This window comes from Lingula anatina, chromosome 1, assembly GCF_051362555.1.
Source record: "Lingula anatina isolate TDL-2025a chromosome 1, LinAna3.0, whole genome shotgun sequence".
In the NCBI taxonomy this organism is placed as follows: Eukaryota; Metazoa; Brachiopoda; class Lingulata; order Lingulida; family Lingulidae; genus Lingula; species Lingula anatina.
This window is the reverse complement of record NC_141767.1, coordinates 51,921,381-51,948,998: the sequence shown is the minus strand read 5'-3', so window position 1 is coordinate 51,948,998 and position 27,618 is coordinate 51,921,381. Positions and strand designations below refer to the sequence as shown.

Sequence of the window (27,618 nt, the reverse complement as noted above, 5' to 3'; positions counted from 1 at the left end):
AAGTGCACAGTGCTATACATTAAGAATAATTTTTATTCATTCATAAATATATTTATGTACAAAACATATCAGAAATTTTAGTATTCACTGAGCTCTTTAAAGTGAAACAAATAAAGATGAGAATATTGAATTTCAAACTATTATTTACTATATTAACTTAAAATATCTTTTAAGTCAACTCTATACTCAAGCACTCTATACTCTATACTCATGAAAGTAGCATCTGTGAGTAAAACCATTGTATTATATCAATAGAAGAACAAAAACAAAAATTTTACACATAAGCAGTAATAAATGAAGTCATAAGAATGATTAAGTTGCTACAGTTTTCCAGTTTTATGCAGTCTATGATGGCATTTTTTTCAACCGTGCAAATAGAAATAATTATATTCTTTTTTATCTGACTTGCTGATACCAGTCTGTGCCAGATACTATTCCACTTACAGGCCAGCAAGGTCTGAGAATCTAATGGGCCGAATGAAAAAAAAATCCTAGAAGATAAAGTGGTTAATTCTTACAAATAGGATAAAAAACATGGGATTTTCAAAAGGTTATTATAGATCAAGACAACACTTAGTAAGAACATTTATAAAATGTAACAGCTGAAAAAATTAACTGGTAAGTAAGCAGTAAGTGACTGCTTTAAGGAAATTTCACAGAAACAGAAATTTCACTGGCAATCAGGTAGACTGTTATACCATGGCACTCAACAATTTATATATAGGTTTTGAATTTTTTTCCACGTAACAGTAACATAAAATTTATGTCCACTTTTGCAATGTATAGAGTCAGTTAGGTGACTGAAAATATTTTAAAATGTCATAAAGGAGCACTATTAATTTAATGCAATCTCTGTTGGCCAGTCTTATCCAGTTTCTTCTCCAAAAAGGACAACTCAAGTGAGAATTTCTTCAGGGCCTTTTCTTCTGCCTTGCTAATGCCATGCCACTCAGAAAAGAGAGAAACCTGTAGGTTAGAAAAAAAAACATAATAATAGCATTATGAACTACTAGTATCCATGTAGACATTATGGAATTACGCAGTGAAGTTTAATGTGTCTTGTTATGACTTGACTGAAATAATGTTCACCACATACTGTAAATGAACAATTTACAACTAAATTTATATAGAACATCAAGATTCATGATCACAAGCTAATAACCCCAAGAAATTGAAAGAAATTGTACTTATTACAAGAAATTATTTAAATCCGCCCTGGTTCCTACTCTTCTGACAGGACAAAAAGGGGATTTCAGAGAGGCTGGTTGCTAAAAGGAAAATGCCCAAGGTTGTTGTATTTTGAAAAAAAAATTAAAAAGGGTACTGTTGTTAGTGAATGTTTAATGCATCTTAGGCATTCTGACAAAAGTAACTTACCCCAGACACACTGACCTCCTTTTTTCATTGACATATTTTAATTTTTTCCAGCCTGACCATAATTCATATATTCAATGCAGCTTTCTCCCACATCTATAATAGAAAAAAAACTTGAGTAGTGTTAAGATATGCATGTCAAATTCATTATCAATTTTGAGAGAATTTCTGTTTCAACACTACAAGATGAAATATTTAATTTCAAGTAATGAATAAACCTTAATAGAGTTCTATTCTTTTGTAACCACCAAGGCAAAGCTTCTTTCTTAAAATGAACTGAAACATCCAAGCTTGCCACCTAACATGCCAAAGTAGTGAAGTATAATTTAAGTAGAAAAGCAAGTACCCCTTAATTATAGAGGTGTCTTACACAATAAGGTGTGTCTTACACACCTTGACTCAAAGAGAGATGTGTAGTGAGATAACAGGTTAAGTAATTGGTGGAGCCTAGGTGAACTTAAAACCTTAAGACTTTAAATTAAGAAGCACCAGGATTCATGTGTGTTCTTTTTTCAAAGGTTTAATATGAATTAAAACATATATATGTAAAAAGAAGACTAAATAAGTTAAAAATAACTATACCAAAGACACTGTGAAGTCAAACTTCCTGTTAGACCGCCATGATGGAAAATGCTGGGTGGAGGCAAAATTTTCCAGTCAAAAAAACTGAGCACTTTACTTTAACAACAAAGTTACCACTCCAAAGCCACCCACCATGGTGAGAAGAAAAATGATGACCAACTGTCATGATAAGTCTTTTTAGATTTAAACATGAAAAAGGTAAAGGCCAAAATGGTACATTTACCCATAACACTAGAGTAAAAAATTGGTATTCTGAACAAATCAGGTTATTTTTTTTCAAGAAATATTGGAGCAGTATCCATGCAATATATACCACGCCACGACCAAGATGTTCAAGAATCTAAACACACCAAATTTTTTTATAATCTTGCATTTGAAAAGTACAAAAAGCGGTAAGGCTTTTGGCCGTAACAAGCGTAACACTTTTTGATCGGAACTCATGAAAATTGTCAATTGTCGTATCCAAGCTAGACCACATGTAAAATCGCATAAAAAAACAATACTGCTCAAGCAAGTGTGTTGCACACATAACAATTAGTTAAATTTTATGACTGTCATGTGACACAAGTTTAAAAAAGTAGGAGGAAAATGTCTTTTGGAGTAATTTTTTTTCGAAATATTAACAAGATGGCGGCTTAAGCATCTGCTTGTTATTCGGCTACTGAAAGTGCACCTAAGTTTTATTCTTTGCTATTGCCACAAATTACTTAACAATTGCAGCTGTATAAAGACCAAACTTTCTTCATCTGATACTATATTTATAGGCACTTGTTATGAGTGGGAAATATTTTTCGTGCAATATTTATTCTCCACACACCACCTCGCGAGATCAACGTGTAGCTGGACACTTACACAGTGAGACCCTACGACATAAAAGTTGCAATTTATCTTCATATTTCGTGTAGTTATGCATTTAAAACCACTTACCTGTTTTTTGAAAACCTTGTCCAACGTAATATCATATAAATTCTGCATTTCTCTCATTTTTTAGAAACTTGGGACTCCGTTTCTGTTTCTGTCCTCAAAAATCAACAGACGAAGGCACAGATACTAACAAACGAGATTTAAACGAGAGCAACAATTAAGCGTAACAGAGATAGGCATCCATTGTTCTCTGGGTTCTATTCATTCCGACCAATGAGAGACCGTAATACGGGCTCCGCCCCCACGCGTGTAATCTCCTTCTGTTATAACTCCTTGGTAAAAGTGGCAATAATGTGGTATCTTTCCGGTAACAGTTTGGTATTGTGTTTTTGTTTCAGCTGATGATATGGGTCTGGGCAAGACTTTGACTATGATATCCCTTGTGCTAAAACAGAATCAGAGTCGTGTGACTGGAACTGATGAGGAAAAATCTGAGTGGCTCAGCAAGGACAAGCAAAAGGAAAAATGTGAAGATCTAATTTTATTATATCCAAATTACCCAGAAAAAAAGAGAATTGGCAAATTTCTGTTAAATTATGAATCACCCTTTCCCCTAGCGATAAAACATTTGAAGCAATAAAACAAGTATCAATGTCATTAAAGAATAAATCTTCACTTCTAGTGAGTTCATCTATCATCAAGAGCCATGCTACACTCATTGTATGCCCTGCTTCCCTGGTCCACCAGTGGCACAGAGAGATTGAAAACCGCTGCAGGCCTGGACTTTTGAATGTGATCCTATATCATGGTCCCAATAGAGAAGCCAGTGTGATCAGGTGAGGACTGCTCAATGTTTCTATTAAAACCAATGAAACCACTTGGGGATATTTTTTCTGAAACTGATTTTATAGCTTTTTACATTCACTCCATTGTCTTTCAAATATTTTTATTGAAAAAATGAAAACTCGGCTGCAATTTTTTTCCTTTTATTATGTACAGACACAGATGTGTCTGTACATATAGCCATCATCTGCGTCTGTCGTCGCCGTCGCCGTCGCCGTGCACTTTTACCGATAACACGATAAGTGGAAAACCATTTTACCTTTTGACTTGAAACTTACAGAACTGATGAATATTCATAATACGCAGGTCAAGTTCGAAAATCAGCATGATCGGGTCACTTTTAGGGAATTTATGCTGTTTTTTCACTTTTTTCAGCATATATGCAGCACCGATAACACGATAAGTGGAAAACCATTTTACCTTTTGACTTGAAACTTACAGAACTGATGAATATTCATAATACGCAGGTCAAGTTCGAAAATCAGCATGATCGGGTCACTTTTAGGGAATTTATGCTGTTTTTTCACTTTTTTCAGCATATATGCAGCACCGATAACACGATAAGTGGAAAACCATTTTACCTTTTGACTTGAAACTTACAGAACTGATGAATATTCATAATACGCAGGTCAAGTTCGAAAATCAGCATGATCGGGTCACTTTTAGGTAATTTATGCTGTTTTTTCACTTTTTTCAGCATATATGCAGCACCGATAACACGATAAGTGGAAAACCATTTTACCTTTGGACTTGAAACTTACAGAACTGATGAATATTCATAATACGCAGGTCAAGTTTGAAAATCAGCATGATTGGGCTATTTTGAGGGAATTTATGCTGTTTTTTCACTATTTTCAATATAAATGCAACACTGATAACACAATATAAGAAAAACGGATTGGCCAATTGTAATTATACTCACAGGAGTGGTCAATCTTACTAAAACGCAGGTTGAGTTCGAAAATCAGCATAATCGGGCCATTATTTTAGAAGTTATACTGTTTTTTTCACATTTCCTCAGATTCAATTCTTAAGCATGTTAACAGTCTCATTATTTAACTAATAAGATGCCTAAAAGTGTTTGTTTGATATTTCCTGCATCTTTACAACATTGTTAGTTGATTATGTAAAAAACATGGTAAACTTGTTATCATGTATTGTGTAATAAAGTGTCAAAAATGGAAATAAACTCATATCATTGCAGTTTGTCAGATTCAATCATCCACTATGTTCAGAATCTCAGAATGGAGGAAATTGGACATTTAACACTGTTCTATTGATACTTTTCCCATCTCATCAATTTTTTTAGTTGGTCATATAAAAATGGCAGTAAAATGTTTATTTTGTTTTATGTTAAAAAAGTGTTAAAAATGGAAATAAACCCATTTCAGAACAGTGCTGTCTTGTTTACATTTTGGCATTTTCAAGGCGTGACTTTGAAGTTCCATGGGCCTGAAGACCTTTGCTAGTCACATTTTCTGAATATCTGTGATACAAATATTTTATAATTAAAAATTGATGGTCATTAAGCTGTTAAACATTATGTAATATTGCATCAAAATTTGAAGAAACCCCTAATTTGGGCACTGCTTCCATGATGACCATTTAAGGAAAATCATGTCACTTACTGTTCTCAAACTTACAGGAAAGAAACATGGGACTAAAATACAGCTTCAGTAGGCAATGCAGTCTGTTTGGTTTTTTTTTTTTTTTTTTTTTTTTTTTGCAGTTAAACAGTTTTTTTGTGAAAATTTAATTTTTCACATATTGGCATTTTCAAGGTGTGACTTTAAAGTTCCGTGATCTTGAAGACTTTTGCTTGTCACATTTTCTGAATGTCCATGTTACTTATATTTTATTAATAACATTTGATTGTCATTATGCTGTTAAACATTATTTAATGTTGTATCAAAATTTGAAGAAACCCCTATTTTGGGCACTGCTCCTATGATGACCATTTAAGGGAAATCATGTCACTTACTGTTCTCAAACTTATAGGAAAGAAACATGGCACTAAAATACAGCTTCAATAGGCAACGCAGTCTGTTTGGTAAATTTTTCTGGCAATTTAACAGTTTTTTGTGAAAATTTAATTTTTCACTTATTTGCATCTTTATTTTCTGTTCTTTGTCTGTACATTTGACAGCTTTGCTGCCTTGTTATACATTATTGGGCCTATGGCATATATGCCAATAGGTAAATGGGAAAAATGTGGCTAGTTCATCTTATATATATTTCTATTGAATTAAATATTAAAAGTGTTTTAAAATCATACCTGTATCTTTTAAATGATTGTATTGCGAAAAAGGGTAACTCAAGACAAATAGATGGGTATTTTATTGTATGCCGTTATTATGAGGGTTTTTTTATTATTATCCATTAATGGGTATATGGCAAACAAGCCAATGATGAAATGCAGAAATAGTAGTGTTCCAAAGCTCAGTTTACCTTCAGGCTGGCCAAGGCAGACATTGTGCTGACCACCTACAGCATAGTAAGCAGGGAAGTGGGGATCCCTGAGGACATGAAGAATGATAAAGCAGCCCAAGAAAGTGCTGTGGTGGATGATAAGGTAACTGGCTCATGCTGCTAGGTAGAGCAGTTCTCATTATCTTTGCTTAAATTAGAAACAGGCGTCTAAATCTAAATTGATGGCCTCTGGTTAACTAATTGTTACAGACCTCATGGGGTTGAGATCATGTGTTGTTGTATTTCATCTACAATGGAAAACAGTCCCTGATGCTTAACAGATTCTTGTTCTAAGATTTTTTTTAACTGTGGCATCCATTGTGGTGGATTGATAAATAAGCACCTTCAAGGGTTTTAATCATTGCTGAATGAGCAAATTTAGGTATTGGTATGCATATCAAATTCCCATGTTTACGAGGGGGGGGGGGGATTCCAGTGTTTGCTTGATGGCCATTGGAAATGTAGATTATCAATAAGTCCAGTTGTTATCATTATGTTCTCAATAAATTTTTTTTTTAATCTTTCAACATTTACGTATTTTAACAATCCCAGATTGAAGATCCCACTAAACAATCTAATCTGCTACGTATAGGCTGGGAAAGGCTCATATTAGATGAGGGGCACAACATCAAGAATCATAAGAGTTTGACAGCAATGTCTGTCTGCAGACTGCGGGCGGGGTCACGGTGGGCTCTCACAGGAACTCCCATTCAGAATGACCTGCTTGATATGTATTCCTTGATCAGGTAGTGTAGAGTGTTGTTTGTTGAAAAAAAAATGGAATTAGAGAATTGAAATGCGGTTGGTAGCTATCTTTTCTACACTTTTTATACATGGACTTAAGTTTTTGTGGATCGCATAAATTGTTGATCAAGATGTGACTTATTAGCACTAAACAATTAATTTTTTTTTTCATCTAGGAATAGTTTTATTTTGAGACAATAACAATGAACACATTCCCTAATGAAGTAAATTTAATTTCTTAGGTTTCTAAGATGCTCTCCATTTGATGAACTGAAAGTATGGAAGAGGCAGGTGGCAGACAACAAGACTGGTAAAGTATATTTTCAGTTTTAGACAAAGATTTTTTTTAACTTCCTTTTCTGGTTTTTCAAAACTGCTCGATTGATAAAAAGAATTTTATTTTATACCATTTTAATGTGTTTGTAATTCTGTTACTTTTTTCCAGCCCATGGTACAAAGAGACTGAATACTCTGGTGAAAAGTTTGCTGCTAAGGAGGACCAAGGGGCAGACTGGCAAAGAGGGGAAACCTTTGGTAAAGATAGACACCAGTTTTACTGTAGTATATTGTCATATCTCTTATAAGGTCTGTAAACTAATGAGTTAATCTTTTGACAAGGAGAAAAAAAAAGGAGGAACTATTCATAGAAAATATTTAAATATATTAAATCTTTCTTAGATTTTGGTGACTTTGAAGGTGTCACTTTCAGGTGTCACTGCCTGATAAGATGTCCTTCACTCATGAGCTTAATCTCAGCAAAGAAGAAAGAACTGTGTATGACAAAGTTTTTGCTGAATCCAGGTAAGTGTGAGAGATGAGACTTTTACTTGGGGACTATTAACTTTTATCATAAACAATGCAAGGTGTTATGGCCGATTTTCATTTCTCCTTCAGAATTCAATGAAATGTGGTTTATGGCAACTTGGAATTTCTGTTCTTCTCATGTGGCTGTTGGGAATGAAAATTAATTCAAATGTGGGGCATACTTATTGTGCTAAAATGCATTAAAAAATTAATTTTACACACATGGCCATCTAGGTGGACATTATTTTAGATTTAATTGTTTTCCTTTCCCAGGGCCACTTTGATCAAGTACCTTCAGAGGCAGGAAGAAAAGGAGTCCATTTGGGGTGGTGAACAGAGAATGTCCAAGACTGGTCATGCAGTTGTTGGGAGTAAAAGTAGTCCTGGTGGTGGCGGTACAGTGGACAGCAAACCCCCAGGGGCAGGGCAGATGCTCTTACTGCTTCTCAGACTAAGGCAGTGCTGTAGCCATCTAAGTCTACTGAAAAATGTGAGAAATTGAATCATAATTTAATTCATAGTTGGATAGATTATATCTGAATAATGCTAAGATGATGGGTTTAGGTCTTTGTTAATATTCAGATGGGGTGAACTGTTTTCCTCTTCCATGATATTGTTAGTTTCAAGTTAGTTTCAGATTCAAATTTATTGCCCTGATTACATTGGTATACTTTTAAAGGATCTTGCCGTAAATGTGTTCTTTTGATCTAAGATGGAGTGTTTGCATCTCATACTTGCCCCACCTCTGCAGGTTGTAGACCAAGAAGATGCAGCATCTGAAGGAATAGAACTTACCCTAGAACAGCAGATGCAAGCTATGGCATTGGTTGATGAAAAGACCAAAGAACCTGATGTCAGTAAATCCTCGGAAGTCTTTGAAACTTCCTCCCTGAGTACAAAGGTATGTTTCACAAATCTGTATTGATCATAGCTTTAACCACTTTATGTAACTGTTTGATACAGGAGGCTTTGTTAATGATAATAAGAAATTAACACATGTTCATGTCAGCACTGTTGACATGTAATATGTAAGATGTTGGCCCAAAATAAAACCTTTAACTAAAAACAACAGTATAAATAATTGGATGTTGAATTAGACAGGTTACAAACATGATTAAGATACTGACAGAATAAAAGTACTGGATAAATTTAAATATCACTTCAGGTTGAAATTTAACATTCAAGACCTAGACAGGCAGGGTAATCATTACTTCTTGCCCTAGTATAGCAGGGCAGATATGTCCCATCATTTCATTTTCCTGAAATTGTCTTACAATTGTCTTTTTTTTCATCTGGAAATGGTTTGTTAAATGCTAGGTCCAGTGCCTGTGAATTAACTCCAATTAGAGGACATATTAATTTACTTCTAACTGATACCTGTCACATTAATCATTGAACCATGATAAGAGATTATTATAATAATAAGAATTAAAAATAAAGGAAAAAAACATGACTGAGTGGGAATCAAACCAACTCCCCTGTGTTTGGCAGCCAAGGATGTTACCACTCTACCAGCAATTCTGCCATCTGATGTAGTGTTATTGACAATACATGATTCCTGGCACACATAGTGAAGCTTTCTCGAAGGCTAGAAAATGCCTTCAAAATATACTTTTAACAGTTATAATCAAATTCACACCATGACCACTATCTTCCCACTACCAAAAGGTATTACTAATACCCGCCAGTTGTCAACAGATCATTGTAGTTTGGGAGAAAACATGAAAAGGAGCCTATTACTATATAGATACTTATTATCCTCATACTAACTGGAATGATTAATAGCACAGAAATACTAATTATTTTTGAAAGCCAGTAAGATTGGATAATTTTTCTATTATATTTTTTCTTATTCACATATTTCCATTCTCTAGGTGTGAGTTTACATCCCCATGGTTATTAAGCTAAGCATTTTTCACATTTGCTGACAATCCACAATTTCAGTAAAACATTTGAAATATTGAAATATTTGATTGCAGTTTCTTCATTAACCGGGTGAGTAGGTACTACGCTCCTTATTTTCTTCAAAATGTATGACAATAGGAAATTCCCTCAGTTTAGCACCTAGCTGGATTGGATAGTTGTGCTCATTTTTGCGAAATTTTGCTTGTATACAAATTGGCATTTTCTAAGCATCAGTATGTGTTGTGTGGATATTAACCCTCATCCTGTTTTGCTGTTGTTGAAGCAGTTTTGATGTGTGTACGTCTGTCCATTTGACAGCATGAACTGCCTTGTGTAGTCAAAAGAGTTTCCCTTTGATGTATGGGATTCAGACAGTAAAAAGCTACATGAATGCCATTTGAACACTGTCCCGGCACAGTGAACCAGTGCAAATCTCTCACCGAAATACCGTTATGTAACACTGCACAGTATGAGGGTTGACAGGGGTCAAAATGTTCAGAAAATCTTACTTTCCCTGCTGGTAAAGCGATTTGAATATTACTTTGAAGTTTCCCTGAAAGAAAATAGATTTCCCAGATTAAAAAGCATAAAAAAATCAATTCTCTGATTTTAAAATAGATTGATGTTATTATCAAGGAAAGATACAATGTGAACTTAAGAAATGTATGTTTACTGTTATGAAGTAGTGAATTACTGGAAATCTATGGCCCGACATGTAATGTGATTATTTTATGTTAAAACAATGAATTTTACTGGTAATATGTGAGAAGACAGGTAATGAGATATTTTTGATGTTGGAATCATGAATTTAAGGCAGACTACTAGTTACTGAGCATGTAAATTATGATGGCACCATGGAATAATATAACAATTCAACATATTTCTAGTGCATACAATGATTAATCTGACTTTGAAGATTCAGGAGGGGAGGCTTTTTCCTTACTAGTAGGGCAATTTTTTATTGATAAGAGAGGGGGAAGGTAGTGTATTAAAAAAAAACTCTAAATTTTCAGAAGTAAAAGGACAGAAATATTAGGCCCTTAATTCTAAAGGCTAGAATATTCTATGCCATAAAGAAGAGAATGAGGTGGGTGCAATTTATTAAAATGATTTAAAATGATTTTCAACAGAAAAGTGAAAAATTTTGCCTGTCTCTATTTGAATCCAAACTGTCCAACAAAACCAATAATTTTTTCCCTATACCTGTCAGTGTACTTTGTAAACTATTACGTATATCAAGAATGTATTACCAAGAATGTAACCCCAAATTGGCCAAAATTGTTTTAAAAAAGTGTGCCCTAAAGTGAATTATTCTCAGATAAAAGGTTTATTATTTCAAACCCGTAAACTCTTGAAGGTTTAATCGTTCATAAAAGTATGATTTAACATCCTTTCAGTGGTGAATTTACATGAAACTGAAGTTTGAAAGTGCTCTTGAAATATCTGAAGCTGGGAAAATAACATTTTGACCCCTGGTTGATGGTTGTCAAAAAACGTCAGACAAAGCACCAGTCAACCCCCAACTTAAGATAACCTGAAGACCGCCAATCTTAACAGATTATCTGTATTCTTGTTACTACATGAAAGCTGGGATAATTGTCTAACTCATGTAAGCTTTCAGACCAGAGGGAAAACTCTGGATGTAATGCAAGACCTTTGTAGGAAAAATCAAAACACATTAAACCAAAAAGCATCACCAGGAGTCCACTTCAAACATCTGATCCCCCTGCACATATATAAGATATAATGCAATATTGCACGCCAACATACAGTACATTATTCTTGTAAAAGCTGGCCTTAATTTCATTGCTTATGGTTACACTTCATTGACACTTTGATCAGTCTCGGTGGAAACAATTGAACATCTAGAATATCTAGGTTCACTTAGTGATTGAGTTAAGTATTCAAATTGTTCTTGAGGTTTTCAGGTTTATGAAGCCTCAAAGGGAAACGTATCTGTGAAGTATTGAAAGATAGATGCAAACAGAAGCATTATGAATGCAATTAAGTCTGTCATAATCGGTTTAAATTTTCTAAAACAGTGGAGCACATAAAATGAGATTATTATCTGAGTTTCAAATTTGATTATCAGTTGACCTTGTGAGGTGTCATTTTCTGTCCACAGTCTATGTACAGCAAGTTCAGATAGTTGTTTCACACACATCTTCATTTTTTAGCTCCCTACATGGGTCTGTTGTGTGTCCATTTTTTTTTTTTTTTTTTTTTTCAAAACTCCATCCTTTGTCTTTATGTCATAAAGTTATAAAGCTATAAGTTTAGAAAAGGATGAGTCAGAAGGACTTTACTTGGAACACAGAAGCCTGTGATTAATTTTTACAGGTGACAGATGTCATCTTAGGAAGAATTTGAAATATTTTTAACTTGAGAAAGCGTTGAGCTGGGGCCACTTTTTGAACATAATCCTATCATGGGATCTTTAATTAAGTTTGTGAACACCATATTCAAAATTCCATGATTACACAGATTTAGATTTGGTGTGACTTGGAGGAAGTTCATGGACCACTGTGTCCACCTTGATTATTGATGAAAGTGCCAAAATGAAAACAATGTAGTCATAGAAACTTTAGTGATGGAACACAAGAAAAAAGAGCTTTAGTCAGATCAAAGTTTCTTAAAAACTACGTTCATTTTTATTATTATTTGCACATTTATTATTGTCTCTAAAAAGCAATGGATGTCCTGGCAATGAGAAAAGCAAACGGCAGTGATTTGAGCTGAAGAATTCAAAGACGGGATTATTATTTAGGAGCCTTAGGATGATTCTGAGACATAAAATTTTGCTATAGATGTGCTTTGTGCACGATGGTAAAAATCCCATATAAAGTACACTGTAATTTTTATCAGCAATTTAATCAGTTGTTGTTGGATAAAGAGGATTTATGGGTCGCAAAACCTCTGCAATTTAGTAAATGACAGTAAACATATGATTAAGTAAGTCAGTTTGTCAACATTTTCAATTGTAGTAACACATCTGCAGCCTTATTTTCAATACAAAACAATGGTAAAGGAATTTACCTGATCTTGACTTTCAACTATCCATCACTGTATTATTACCTTTATACATTTTGTTTTTTGCACATTTTCAATGAAAAATTGTGAAAAGGAATTGCTCATAAAAATAGGCAATGGGAAACGGAAATATCTGTATGATATTGGATATCTCATTTGAGCTTAGATTGAATTCGGAGTAGTAGTGGATGCAAAATTGAACAAGAATGCACATGTATTGATTTCATAATCAGAAAAAATCTGATTCACATGCCATCATTTATCATTTCTTCAAACATTAGCAGTTCAGTTGATACAATTGTTTCCCATTTGGACAGAAGCAGCTCATAAAGACGCCAGTAACCATGTTATTTGCAATGCATATAACTATAGCTATTGACATACTATGTGATCAACCTAATGTGCCATGAAAAGAAGTTTGTGAGATGTATAACCATTTATCATCATTTTCATATATTAGACAAAAGTTTTACAGCTGCAGTTGTAGTAAAATTTTATTAGAGGGATCTTTCAGAAGAGACATAAGACCTCATTTTAGTAGATTTTTATGGCAAAGAACACGTTTGACCTTTTTTCTTTTTTTTTTTTTATGCCAGTTTTGAAAAATGGGGTAAAAATTACATGTGCTTTTACCTATCCCCAGTCAGTGTCATTTTTTTGTCACGACACACTTGATTCTTTGGTAACCCTAGCCTTGATGTGGCAGCAATAGTTCTCCAGCTTACAACATATCAGAGCTTTTGACTCCAGCTATCAACAATTATGTTAGATGATGTACTGTACAGTGCATAGATGAGTGAATACATATGCATTTTGTAAAAAAAAAAAAAAAAAAGAGGAAAAGGAAAGGGTACAATCATGATTGAAAAACATTGTCATTGAATACAACTTCATAATTTCCAACATTAGAAATAGTATTCCTGCTCTGTTCATTTTGGGCCACAGATATATTTTTTTCCTGGGGAAAAATGACATTTTGTGCTTTTATATACCTAATACCTCTGTGATATTTGGACTGATGACATGATGAGTGCTCATTTAAGGGGAAGTCCTTTTGTGAAATTTGAAGGGTTTGTATTGCCTGCTAGGGCCCCATAGTAGACATTGCACTTAAATATTTTCTATGTTCCATTAGTTGTGAGAGCTCAAATGACTCAGATGCTATTATAAGTTGTATTTGATGTAATGTCTGGTGTTCAAAGATAATTTTGCATGAATTTGCTGACACATACTATAAGGTAATTGGTTAAGGGGGAAGACTATAAGGACAGCAATTTTAGGATAATCTTTTTTTTTCTTTAATTTTATATACTATTATCATTATTATTATTTTAACTTTATTATTACAAAAGAAAATGGTGGGATTTGATGGATGGTAGGCTTGATATGTAAGTGAATGGGATGACTTCCTGGACAAAGTAAAGCAGTGTTTCCTCTCACTTGAAATGCTTTTCAATGCATCAGAGTAATTCAAAGTGTTTGAATACTAGTATTGAATTTTAGAAACAGGAATGCAAAGAACAACCTGTCCACTTAATGCAGGAAAATATTTGAATAACTCAATTGTTCATTCACTTCATCTTCAGGTGATCGATTTCTGAGTCATTGTACCACCAGCTCAGTACTGGCGGTACACATGGTTTGACCCATCTCGTCAGCTGGCTCCGTCGCCACGTCACCGTTACCACTTCTTCTCCTAGACTATAAGAGCCTGTGTACCCATCTCTAAGCTGTAGATATATAATCCCAACGCAATTCATGTAAATTTTGGGCATTTGGGGTATACTGGTCTAGGTGTGGCACTCATCGCAATGCACCCTTGTCCAAAATTTGCAAAATTAAATGTTAAATATCTCCCAAACCAAAGGAATTATGGGAAAAATTACTATAGATGTCTGACCGAAAGTCATGCCCTTGGAGTTGATCTTTGACCTTTATTTCAATGTTAAACTAGCTAAAATTTTCTAAAAAATGGAATTTTTTGCAAAAAAAAATTATCTGTGTCGATTTTCAAAAACTACAAAGGCCTTACCTATAATAATATGGGTGGGTGTTACACTTAGGGTCATCTTTTATCTTAGTGAGTTTGGGGTCGATCCATGCATTATCACTGGAGCAACAGCCATTGGATGCTGAAACTGAAAACTATAAATCTGGAACTGTAATTGCTAGAGACCTCTTGTTTGTTGCATTTTTCTGACCCTTATATCTCCATAAATAATAGAGATACACCCATTTTTACTATTGAACTTGAAAGGGTTGTCAAATATTAGCAATTCTTCTGTGACCTTGAATTTGACCTTTGTCCTACTTTTCACCAGGAACCATACTTCGCAATTTTCCAAGCTTTTATATTTACTATTGAACTTGGATGAGAAGTTTTATATTCATAATCTTACTGCTACCTTGGATTTGACCTTTTACTTATCCATATGATGTTATAAATTTTAATTTTCTACAAAAAAAAATTGAGAACTTGTTTACTACATTTTGTAAAAGTTGTCAAGTTCAACAGTGGAGGTGGATTCTCTTATTTTTTCCATACGAATGCGCTTACTCCAGCTGGTGGTACAATACCCTGAGGCGGTATCACCTCTCTGATCTTTTGCACGTGTTCTTTAAAATGCACCTAGAAATAATCTTACAATTATTTTTAATTTAACTTAAAAATTGTGTTGCTGAAAGGAAGATAAGGTTTGTTTTGATGTATTTTGTTGGCCTATCCCAGCTGACTCAGAGCAATATTTTGAATGGAGTTTCATTTTGAAAATAAGCTATTATGCAAAATGGGATTAATACTGACATCAGGCCAATTCAATTACTTCTTATCTTCTTTGTTTCTGATTAGGCATCAGAATGGAATGACTTCAGGGTTTCTGTAGTAATGTTGCAATATTTAGTATCTATTGTCTTGTGCTACCACCATTCATGTGAAAGTTGTCTAAGTCAATGTGGGAGTATTCTTACAAAGATCTATGCAATGCCACCGTTAGATAAACTGATGAATTCAATATTTCATAAAGTATCTCTCTGATAGATGGTATTTGTATGCATGGGTAGCAGGATATTGTTGCAGTGTCTGTATTCTTATCTGCTTAGAGAAAATGAGGATTCATTGCTTTAGGCATTAGAAAATGAAGTTGGCTGGCTGAGAAGTCTTATTCTGGCAAAACTGAAATTGATTTGTGTAACATGATGATATATAGTGGAAGGCCCTTTTCACATCAGCTGATATCCTTTCTCTATAAGTATACTCTGAAAAAATTGACAACTTAATAGCCTGATTATTATGTAAGAGAGTCACCTATGGGGAGGCTTTAAGGTTGACAGAGTCAATTAATTAACAGTAGAAAATGAAGTTGTGGAGAACTAGTGAAAGGAAGTAGACCTTTCCTATAGTGTAATTATATGCTTTGACCTCTCAAAGTATACCAGTACCAACTATCACAGTGTAAAAGGGCCTATGGTTAAAGGTACATTTGAACCCAGTTGGAGCGTGGATTCCCAGTAACGCATATAAACCACTTTGCCAAGAATCTTATTCAACTTGAATAAAGTTTATAGGCCAAGAAATAAACCCAATTAGTCACTCGATTAGCCATAAAAGAGATGCGCCTTTTTCAAATTTTCGATTGTAAATTTGACCTACTTATCTAACCTTATCTGCCCTGTTTGTCTATAGCACAGAAAGAAAACAGAATATACATTCAAAATTCATATTTTAGGTAATATGAAACAATGTTTTTGGTATTTTTCTGAGTTATACTTGTATTGTTTGAAACTATTTAGTGGCATTTGGTCAGCTTTTGAGGCAAAAATTGACTTCATATGCATCTTTAATGTCAGACTTGCTGTAGTGTAATCGAATTTCAATGAAAAGATATGCTGACTTTATGTGCAAAACATGCTCAGCAACCAATTATGTGTATAAGTGACTTTATATCAAAATGAAGACTTTAAATATTTTGACTTGTCAGCAGTTAATGACAAAGATTACCACAATGAAAATGTACTGCATTGTCTGTCCATGTCTCTGAAGCAGGAGCAGCAGTGGCAATCAAAACAGAATTATAGAATGGTGTCTATAGTTCTGCTTTCATTACTTTGTTACATACCCTGCATTTACTCTGTTCTGTTAATTAAAAGTAGAAGGCAACAGTGCTTTTTAACTACCCTATATTTAGCAGTGACAGAAATGTCATCTTTTATTCAATTTGTGCAGGATAAACTTCAAACTGTTTCCATGTTGCTTTGATTTCCTGTAACAACAACTGGTAGACCTTAGTTTTGCCATTATAGTATTCTGGGAAATGGCTTAACTACTTGCCTTGAAATATGACACTTGTTTAATGTTGACTTGGTTTGTAGACACATTGATTATTTGTAGGATCTTTTATTTTAAGGATAATATGCCTTTTTTCCAGTATACTGCTGAGAACAAAAGCTTCATCACCACATGCTTCATAACATTTTTATTTTTATAATTTTTTAAAATAATTTTTCACTCGGTTGAAATAATACTTTAGCTTGGTCAATCTATTAACATACATATCTCTTTAGTCTTTGAACATTTAGATTACTGAACATTATTAATTATTTATTTCAACAATTTAGCTGAAAACTGCTTATTCCTAATTAAAGACTTTTGGCCAGGGGCTTCCAGTAGTCTTTAATAAATTGATTTGTGGTAAAAACTAAAAAAGGTTGCCTCTGGTAATTCATATAAATATTGTCCGTACCAATGGCTTATTCCTAATTGAAGCAGTGGTGACAAAAATTTGAAGGCCATCACCCATTAAAAACTGTGTTCTCCTTTGTTTACACAACATTGCCACTTCATACTTGTTTCCATTATTCTTCAGATTGCAGCTGTAATGGAGAGATTGAGAGAAATACGCAAGGACTCTGAAGGAACCCCCATGAAAAGGTAGTGCCACAAAAAATTTGCTTGTGTAAGGGCGGGATTTCTCCCCATAATTGGATCATATTTGGTTATTTTTGGTCATTGTCTAACAAACAAAGTATAGTATAAAGAGATAGTATTTAGGATGGCAAACTTGTCTATATCATTTGAATGTCAAAGTCATCCCCTCTTCACCACCATCAGTTAGTTTGGAGAAGTTTTTTATTGGCTACTATACATTACAGTGCTCAGTTTACATATTGCTGAAAGACAATGAAACTTAATAATGTCATTTCTCAACTTTACAGCGTAATAGTGTCTCAGTGGACCAAGGTGTTAGAAATTGTGGCCTACCACCTGAAACAAGCAGGCTACAAATACCACACAATTCAAGGCAATATAACTCCCAAACTCAGAGCAGATGCAGTCGATGACTTTAACACCAACCCTGAGGGCCCTGAGGTAAAAGAAAGGATTTGTAAATTACTTAGATGAAAAGAAAAAGGACTGTTTTGAATTCACATATTTTTAACAGCTGTCTAAAGGCTGTCTTTATTACACAACAGGTTAGCAAGCATCAGTCGAGTGTGCACCTGTTCAGACAGCCTTCAGTATTGTAATTATATATATATAAGATAAAAATGCTACACACTGGCCACCCACAGTATCTAATCCAATCACCTGGTCCCCCCCCCCCCCTGCTCTCCGCTGAAGTTTATAAGGTTAAGTCCACTTCTAATTATTTACTAAATTTTAGATTTGAAAATGGTATAGTTTGTCTCAAAACTGTTATTAGGATAATTGGGGGTGACTGCAACATTTTAAGCTTTGTTACTGATGTTCAAGATAATTTTCTAGACAGAAAAATTGCGGTAGGTTGTCCCCATCTTCAAAATTGTCTTGTTGATTACAGTGATGATTATAGGTCACAGACGGAGACATGATTCATTATTGTTCAATAATATCAGGAAAAGAACAAGATAAATAAATTGTGGAGTGTGGTTTAGAGATGTAAACTAATGATGCTGTTAATGTAATTGTGGTGTATTTTGATAACAAAAAAAGCAATTTTGTTTGGTTTGTTATTGTAGGCACTTCAAAGCATCTACTATTAAGTTAATTTTGTTGGATAAAATCGAATTGTGGAATGAACATTTCTTTATTTCAAAAAGAGAAAAGTCAATAAACTTTTGGTTTAAGGATTTGTTTAAACATGGATCTCCATTAAATATAGTTTACGTAGTTGGAATTTGGATGGATTCCCTTCAGTTGAACAGTTTGCTAGTAGATGATTATAAAGGAATCCCTTCTATGAAAACTAGAAAGTGAAAAAATGCAAAAAACCAATTGTTATAGAAATTTTCAAGTGCGTGATGAGTTGATAATTGATGCTACAAGTTTTCTTTAATTTTATTTTTATTTTATTTTATTTATTTATTTATTTATTTATTTATTTATTTATTTATTTATTTTTATTTTATTTTTGTATTTATTTATTTATTTTATTGTTGACAAATCTTTTTCAGTAGCATTCCAGAATGCCTACTTAAATTCCAAAAAGCAGGAAATTGATTTAAATGCTGTGACAGATTTCTAAATGAAAGCTGATATTTTGGTAAAAGTCTCTCAGAGTTGTTCTTAGGGGTAGAACACTGTAATTTAGAAGTGACTCAGGAGAGTAGGTAGTTAAAGCATCATTGGAAGAGCCGAAGTGATATTAAGTGGCTAGAGGGAATGAGCACAATCAATCTTTGGCAATTACCCCCAGTGAGAGCAAACTGTAATGAGTTTTGGATCAGCAACCACACATCTATTGATTTCACTTTACAATTTTTCTATGTAACTATGTAACTGTGTTGTGAACATAATAGTTTTCAAGTTAGAGATTAAACCTCTCTGCACAGGTTTTTGTATGTTTTAGGTTATAAATTTTGAAGTGAAATAATGGGTGTAAAGGTGGTATTTCCCAGTTTGATAATCTACGTTTTACCATTTCTTATAAACAGATTTAATTGATGTAGGTTATTATGTAAGGACATATATTCAAGAGATTTCTCTAAGTCTCAACCTAATGTATTTCTATAGCTGCCGTTATTATTACGAAAAGAATAAGAGGACCAGAAAACTGGTCCATTTTAGGTCAACTATAAGTGAAAACTGAGGACGACACAATCCTGTCACTCCCCAACTGTTGGACTGTTGTCATCAGGTGAAGAAACCAACAGTTAATGAGCCTTGCAGTAGAAAGGTGTGAATACTGTGTAGATTGTATTAGACAAAGAACTGCACACTGCAGCATTGACATGGACATATATAAGTGACAGTGTCACTGACTTTGATTACATTTAACCTTGTAGCTGAATCACACTTCACTGGAATACAGATGTTTTATTTTTGATTTTGGTACCTTAGACCCTTCCATATAGTATTGTGTAGGGAAACTTTTTATGGGTGAAAACTCAAAATGTTCAGTGGTGTATTACATTAAAAAATTTTGGGTTCAGTGGAATTTTCTCAAAGTTAATTTCTTTGTTATTATAATTAGTATTATGTTTTTATATTAATATTAGGAAAGCTCTATTGTTTAATCTGTTAAAATGCCTTATGTTTTCTTTTGAGTAAATATTTTATTGATAATAATTTTTAAGCTATTTATAATGTTCATGGCTGGTAGATATATGTTTGATTATGTATCTTGGTTGAGTGCACTTGACTGAGTAGCTGTAAGCACCAGGCATAAAGATACAGATAAGGGTTTTTTTTTTTTAATAAAAAAAAACACTTCAGGGACATTTTTGCATAATATAAGAAGGGTCTCTGTAAGAAAAAGTTGAATATGAAAATATAAAAGTGGTGCAAAATGTTTTGTCTAAAATGCTAGAGAAAATTATGTCTTGCTGTCCTGTTCCAACATATGATATCTTTTTCACTCTCTCTACATCCTTGGTTATCCCTCTATCCATCACTTCTATTCAACTACCTTTCTCCATCTTTTTTTCCCTTAATTTCAGTATCATGCTGTTTTATATGGGGTACCAAATGTTTCATCCTGGTTTGCTTTATTGCAGTTTCCTTTCCAGATTCGTTTACAGGACTTTGCTTTATCCTGTTGTTCTCATGTAACTTTGCAGAGAGAATAGGAGAAAATGAACAAATAATTACCAAGTCTCTTGAGTCAGCATGAGCTAAGCCATCTGTATAACTTAATCATCTTATAAGTATGATAAATGTTGTTATTGTTGTGATAATCAATTGTTAATCACATAAGTATAGTTTTGCTATTGTTGACCTAGGAACTCAACATGCATACATGAAATAGAGGGTGTGTGATGCCTTAGATAGTGATAAGTGTTCACGATGCATATGGAATTTCCAATCTTGGAAACCAAATTACTGTTTATGACTTGGAGCGCATTACTTATTAATAGTAGATTATAGCTCAGTTAATTTTAGAACTGGTTGTTTATTTTTAATGACAATGTTATGCAATGATAATAATATCATTTTCCCCTCAGATTCTGCTATTAACACTCAAGCCTTTTTATTAAGCCTTGGTGTAGACATCAAGAAACTTCTCTGTTTGGTCATAAATGGAGAAAAAGGAGAAATTTTTACTCTTTTTTTTTTTTTACTTTGAATATCTGAAAGCTCTGTCATACAGTTCCTAGTATCTTCTGCCAAGAAAGACATACCAGTCTGTTTTTCAGCTGAACATTATGGAAAAGAAATCTCTTAGAATAGTATTGTCATTATTTTTTAGTTATCTCAGAATAAGGCATACACACTAGAGAAAAACCGAAATTGCTCTTTGATGGGTTGTTCATTACCATCATTTCTGTTTTCAACTTCAGTACAAAATATCATCTCCCATACATGTGAACCATACAAATCGTTCAACTTCGGGATACACCCAGCTTTTAATATAACAACAATCAGTGAGGAAATCCTGTCATCTGAGCATGTAAATATTTTGACCCAATTCTGTTTTATTCCTTCAGACACACACGACCACAAAATCACAGCTATCAGGTATCATTGTTTCCCCATTCAGATTCGGCCCAGGGACCTAGTGTAAATAGTGGGAGTTTTCCATTGTTGACGCAATGACCATTCACATGGAATGTTAAATGAGACTTATTAAATTAGCTATATCCAGTTCCCACTTTGTGGCCTGTAATTCACAAAAAAAAATATCATGTCATCGCTGTTAAACCACTGATTCAGGATTGCAGCGATTCAGCCACTTCAGGATTTTTGCTTTCCCAACTCTGTGAAGTTAACTGTACTCTTCTCTGATAAATTTTATGTGTCTAATTTGAAATTTTCCAAACTTTATGAATATAAATCAAATTACGATGCATATTTTAAGCGGAAAGCATGCGCACAAGAGACGATTTTGTGTCATCACTGTTAAACCACTGATTCAGGACCGCAGTGTGCTTTCCCAACTCTGTGCAGTAAAGTGTACTCTTTCCTGATAAGTTTTGTGTGTGTTTAATGTTACATTTTCCAAAATTTATAAATATGAAGCAAAATACGATGCATATTCTAAGCGGAAAGCGTGCTCACAAGATTGATGCCATGTTAAAATTTTGATCCCACTGTTGCTACCCAGCATCATGGATGTGCAGATAAAGAGAGAGAGAGACCTCATTTTAAAATGTATCTTTTTAATAACAATGTACACAAAGCCTTAATTCCATGAGTAGCACTAAAAAGGTTCTTCATAGTAAGCACCAGTGTTTTTTCACAATTCAACTGCTGGAGGTCCACAGCTTGTGGTAGTAATATCACAGTATTAATATGAGAAAAAACAAAGCAAGCCTTTTATCTTACTCAATAATAAAATTTCTGGGAATGATGTGCTTTGTTCTTGTTAAGAAAGCCATTACAAACAATATGTCCAATATATCAGGCAAGTTTATGTGAAATCATGCATGTAACTATAGACAATGAGTAGGTTATTTGAATGCATAACATATGACCACATAATCTAGTTTTGTAAGAGTAAAGTTTATTTCATTGTTAATGCTTCCTGTTAGAAATTACTTTAGTACGCCTACTGAGATTTCAACCAATAAATGGCTAAGGATAGTTGTCTCAGAAGACTGAATTCACTTCATTAAGTCTTAAAAAAAACAATAACTTTTAGGATTTAGACTCCGTTCACATGAAAAGTCTATTTTCTAAAAATCTATTTTCTATTCGCGGTATCTTATGATCACTCCGAGCACAGCCGAGAATTAATTACAGCTTTGGAAGTAACTGGCTCGCGCTGCCAGTAATTACGCCGCGGGGTATTCAGGGCACAGACCATGATCACAAGATACCGCGAATAGAAAATAGATTTTTAGAAAATAGACTTTTCATGTGAACGGGGTCTTAGTTTTCACCCATTTGTCCAGCACTAGACGAAATAAGTGTCAGATACCTCCAAAAAGTCATTTGTTACCAAATAACAAAAAATTAAAGAAAAAACTTGAAAAGAATAATATTTTAAGATGTTCACATGGTTCAAATTTTAAATCCTCTCCCTACAACACTTCATCATTTGTTTCAACCTTTTTCTTTTGCAGGTGATGCTTGTTTCCCTCAAAGCAGGTGGAGTTGGTTTGAACCTTGTTGGTGGCAACCATCTATTTCTTTTAGATATACACTGGTAAGGAAACAAAGTTTTCAATTAGGTTCTGCTTTATCAGCAAAGTTGTCTTCGATGAATTATGTCAGAGAAATTGAACAAAAATTCCCTGATTTTTTGAAAGGTCATGAATGTTTGTAAAGACCAGAAAAGACAGTTTGTATTTATTATCATGCTGTTAAGATGTTTAGCTTTCTGCTAAGTTAATTTTGTGAGGAAAGGTTTCTTTTTTATTCAACTTCCTCAAAGGTCATGATGTGCTGTGCAGTTGATCCTAAAGTACTCCATCAACAAAAAAGTAACACCATATTTCTTGGGCATCAACCATGGTATTTTTGCAATAACTTTATTCTTTAATTAAGTGGAAAATGATAGCCATGTTTATAAAGATTGTAAGTCGAAATCGTGCTTTTTCTTGTGTTCAGGAACCCGGCTTTGGAACTTCAGGCATGTGATCGAGTGTATCGTGTGGGACAGACTAAAAATGTTCATATCCATAGGTAAGGGTGGGTGTTTGTATAGTGTGGCATGTTCTGCCATTAACCTAGTCTTAACCTCAATCACAGATTTATATACTTACTATACTTTCTGAATTGCCTGAAAGATGAAGGTCACTTGGAGGAAGGGTTTTGGGTCATTTCTGTTGCTGAATGTAATCAGGGAAGTACTTCTCCCTTTACAACACACATGTTTCTGAGCAGAGTCACACAGTATTTTTCCATTGAGGAAGAAGTGAAATGTGAATGAGGAGGAGTCTTGATGGTTTTTGCTGCACTTGTAAACATTTTCATTGTTTATTCATTCTTCACATGTAAAATCACACACTAGTTTAAATACAGTAATGTGCCAAACAATTCGACCAAGATTAATTAATTAATTTCATGGAAATGTCAGTTTGGTCGAATTGATTAAAATATAGCAATGGAAATTTTTGATATCGTCGGATTGTTAGGGGCATCTGCCAAAACATCCATCTTACCGGAAGTATTACATTTTACCGGAAGTGTAACGCAAGATAAGCCGCAATTTTCACCTAACACGTGTTTCAAGCACGTTTTATCCTCCTTTTGAAATTTTATTTTGCTGTGTACAATATGTGCTAACATAACTTGAGATTCAAACAGATGACAGTTCATAATTTCTATCTATTTATTTCCCTTACCGACGATCACTTTCATGACGCGCTTCACAAGTCGGACGCTTTTTCCCCTGGAGACAGGTGTTTATAAACAATGCCCGGTCACTTATATTTGAAACCGGTAGCTTTAGTGGACTTAAACCAGTTATGTGATCTACGTACGCCCTATTTGAATTTTAATATGTCAACTAAAATCAACCATATTGAGATATTTTTTACCATTCTGAGATAAGTTGTTTTCAACTCGCAAGGCCTGCTCGGCGTAGACGTACGCATTTCCGAAGAAAATTCACTCGCCCCTATCAATGAATACCAGGTGGTACTCAAACGGAATTGTGTAACTTTAAATTACTTTTCAGTATTCAATTTAAAAATCATGTAATATTAAAACATATTGAGAAAAGGCAATCTACCGAGCCTAACTGTGCCGATAGACACATCTTGTTGGCACTCTTCCGATTTTCTTACATATATACACTCGCTGTGCACAAGCCACGGTGCATATTGAAAACCCCACTGATACAACCCGAATGTAAAATAAGCATTTAATTGCCATAATTTACACAAAACAGATGCATTTATAATTTGACGTGAGAATTGAGCAAACGCAGAAATGAGAGACTGGTCTTGTCTGGTTTGCTCCAGCATACCTAGCGCAAACCACATGTTAATGAAGACGGTCTCATTGTGGGGGAGAGGAGTCACAGGAATGGAGTTCTTCACTAATTACGCTAAATAATATCAACGTTTCACGCATCTGGGGAAATAAAAAGTGACTCACAAGTAACGTAAATACCCAGTGGAACTCTCTGTGAAGCTCCGCTTTTCACCGTCATATAAGTTACTGTTTTTTTTCTAATAAGGAAGACGTCATTTTTATTGTTGATAAAACAGTTATCCATGTCGGTGAATAGCAACACGCTTTCGTCAGATTTTGACAACGCGTGGTATTTGGCGCCAAGAAGTCTAGGCGGTCAATCTCACTGATCTTTCAGTCGACTGTAGTAAATTTAGGATCTAGCGGCATTGACTTCAAGAACGTTTCCCCTGCATATATATATATATATATATATATATATATATATATATATATATATATATATATATATATATATATATATATATATATATATATATTTTTTTTTTTTTTTTTTCAATCAAACTGAAAACAAATTGCTTGTTCTTCCCAAAATTTTTATTGCTAGCATATGCTATTTATGATCTATATGAAGATGTTTACTACATATCCTACCTACTGTCGACATTTGGTTTCATCCAGAACACACATCCCCCCCCCCCAGTTATGGGCGTGACGAATCAGTCAGCAAGGGCAAGTCTGTTTAATTAGCACAAATTGTATGTCTATAAGCACTATTATTGTCATCGGGGACAAAGGAAATGACAGGTACGTCTCGCTTCCAGTTTAGATCTTCAGTTAATTGTTTCTTCCTCATTGACAAAAGCTATTGAAAGGACAACAATTGACAAAGGGCTGAGACATGCAGCATCTATTTCACTGGCTTGAAAATTTACCGAGTCTTGCCGATGATGTGGTCGAACAATCGGAACAAGAAAAAAATTCTGTCGCATGATTTTGATGTATGGACTAAATGTTTGAGCCCAGAAAAATTAATTTTATAATATAATTTTTTTGGTCGGATTGACTGGGCCCGTCGAAATGCTTGGCACATTACCGTAAGCTGCATTAAATACTATCATTAAATATTCTCAAAGTTAACAGTAATTGGCAGTACGAAGAATGTAGTATGTATGCATGTATGGGCAGCATGGTGTAAAAGTGTTCCTATACCGTTTAGTTCTACATTAAGGAAAAATATAACTGTCATGAAATTCAATAGCACGGTAGATAATTTATCTCACAAAACATTTTTTACACAAATTAGTACTTTAAGATTCCAAGGTGGGCAATCAGGTACTGTTCATTGCTTCATCATATGTGAGTTCAGGGTATATAATTCAAAGAGCTCTTTTTTGGGGTGTTCTCTAGGGATTTTGAATGAATCCAGTTTGTGAGTAATATAGATTGATGTTGCTTGAATGATGCAGTGTGTTTTAATAATGTGTTTTACAGTTTTTGTTCTCCAGGGAATACAGCAGTTTCTGTGTGGTTTGATGATTTCATGAATAAAATATACTTTCTTTGGAGTCTAAACATCTGATAACTGTAATGGAAATTAAAATGATACCAGTGAGCACATTTCTTTTTGTCCCTATGGTCGTCTTTGATCACCAAAAATTGATGAACATCTTAAAATAATCTGTTAAGCAAGGATGATATGTAAGCATTTGTAATCCTTACTATAGTGTGTCATCAACCTGCCGCCTTCCCACTCTGTACTATCTTGTGACCATGCTTAAGTGGCTGTGGACAGGAAGATTTGCCTCAAGCTGTCATGAAAGAGTTTTACAAAAGGCTAAAGTAATTTGCGTTGGCTGAAGAACATTGATCATGTTTGATATTATATTTTATTATTATTGCTGATTAGGAGAAAAAAAGGGGGTGTTTATTTTCTTGGTTCTCCTATGATGGAAGTTTTTCGGTCAATGCTCTGTGGTTTCATAGCCTTTCTTACCTTGCTATCAGCCTTGATAGTACCACTTGATATAGTTTCTATTTTTGTAATGCAAATTGTTCTGTTTGTTTTCTTGCTTCAAGGATATCTTGACATTTATTTGGATAAATAGATTTTCTTCTATATCTTTAAACCTAATAAATCCTAAGAACCATGGATTTTTTCCAATTTTTTTCACGCTAAAACATTAGCTTACATTTGACATTGATGGATCGGAAAGAAAAGAACTACTTTTAGGCCCTTTTAACACTATGCACTGCAATAATGCGGTGGATCTTTCAAATCAAAAACTTTTTATGATCTTATAAAACAAGAAAGGAAGGTGGCTGGGGAATTTTATTTAAAGAACTCAGTGGGTTCTTTCAGTAACATTTCAAATGACTTCTTTATGATAAAATAGCACGTAGTGTTACATCCTGGCGTCTTGGGTCTTGGCTAAGTGCTAAAGTACATTAGTTTTACATTCTGTCTTTAGAAGCAACAGAAAAAAAGTGAATTCTTTAATGTTTTTAAGAAACTGTCTCGATAAATGTCCAGTTTTGGAAAGAGCATTCAGTTGTGCGTTGGGATCGGAGTAGTTTCAATATTCTAGATTGATTGCATTAAGTGGATGACCTCTACTAATTGAGATGTAAACTCAATCAGTAAACTTTTCTATTTAATAAATGTCATTGTGGATCTGGATATGATGTCCAGTGTGTAATAACCAGTGTCCCATTGTTAGAAGATT

At 34.1% G+C, this 27,618-nt stretch overlaps 1 protein-coding gene and 1 long non-coding RNA gene across 7 annotated transcripts in view; one reads left to right on the top strand and one right to left on the bottom strand.

Moving 5' to 3' along the window:
• Positions 1 to 27,618, top strand: part of LOC106160790 (transcription termination factor 2) — a 91,692-nt gene that overhangs the window by 7,185 nt on the left and 56,889 nt on the right. For 5 of the 6 annotated variants that reach the window (XM_086998837.1, XM_013537537.2, XM_013537535.2 and 2 more), the window contains 13 exons: positions 3,219 to 3,347; positions 3,503 to 3,656; positions 6,118 to 6,235; positions 6,685 to 6,878; positions 7,119 to 7,186; positions 7,322 to 7,410; positions 7,586 to 7,677; positions 7,954 to 8,170; positions 8,432 to 8,581; positions 17,478 to 17,542; positions 17,827 to 17,980; positions 23,095 to 23,177; positions 23,582 to 23,656. In XM_086998837.1, coding sequence (XP_086854963.1) covers positions 3,219 to 3,347; positions 3,503 to 3,656; positions 6,118 to 6,235; positions 6,685 to 6,878; positions 7,119 to 7,186; positions 7,322 to 7,410; positions 7,586 to 7,677; positions 7,954 to 8,170; positions 8,432 to 8,581; positions 17,478 to 17,542; positions 17,827 to 17,980; positions 23,095 to 23,177; positions 23,582 to 23,656 — 1,588 coding nt within the window. The remainder of the gene's footprint in view (positions 1 to 3,218; positions 3,348 to 3,502; positions 3,657 to 6,117; positions 6,236 to 6,684; positions 6,879 to 7,118; positions 7,187 to 7,321; positions 7,411 to 7,585; positions 7,678 to 7,953; positions 8,171 to 8,431; positions 8,582 to 17,477; positions 17,543 to 17,826; positions 17,981 to 23,094; positions 23,178 to 23,581; positions 23,657 to 27,618) is intronic. The other variant, XR_015331686.1, reaches the window with a different exon arrangement.
• On the bottom strand, positions 14 to 2,899 carry LOC147764447 (uncharacterized). Its single transcript, XR_015331687.1, has 3 exons — positions 2,884 to 2,899; positions 1,378 to 1,470; positions 14 to 966 (listed from the first exon to the last, which is right to left on the bottom strand). It is a non-coding gene; the product is annotated as an uncharacterized LOC147764447 (long non-coding RNA).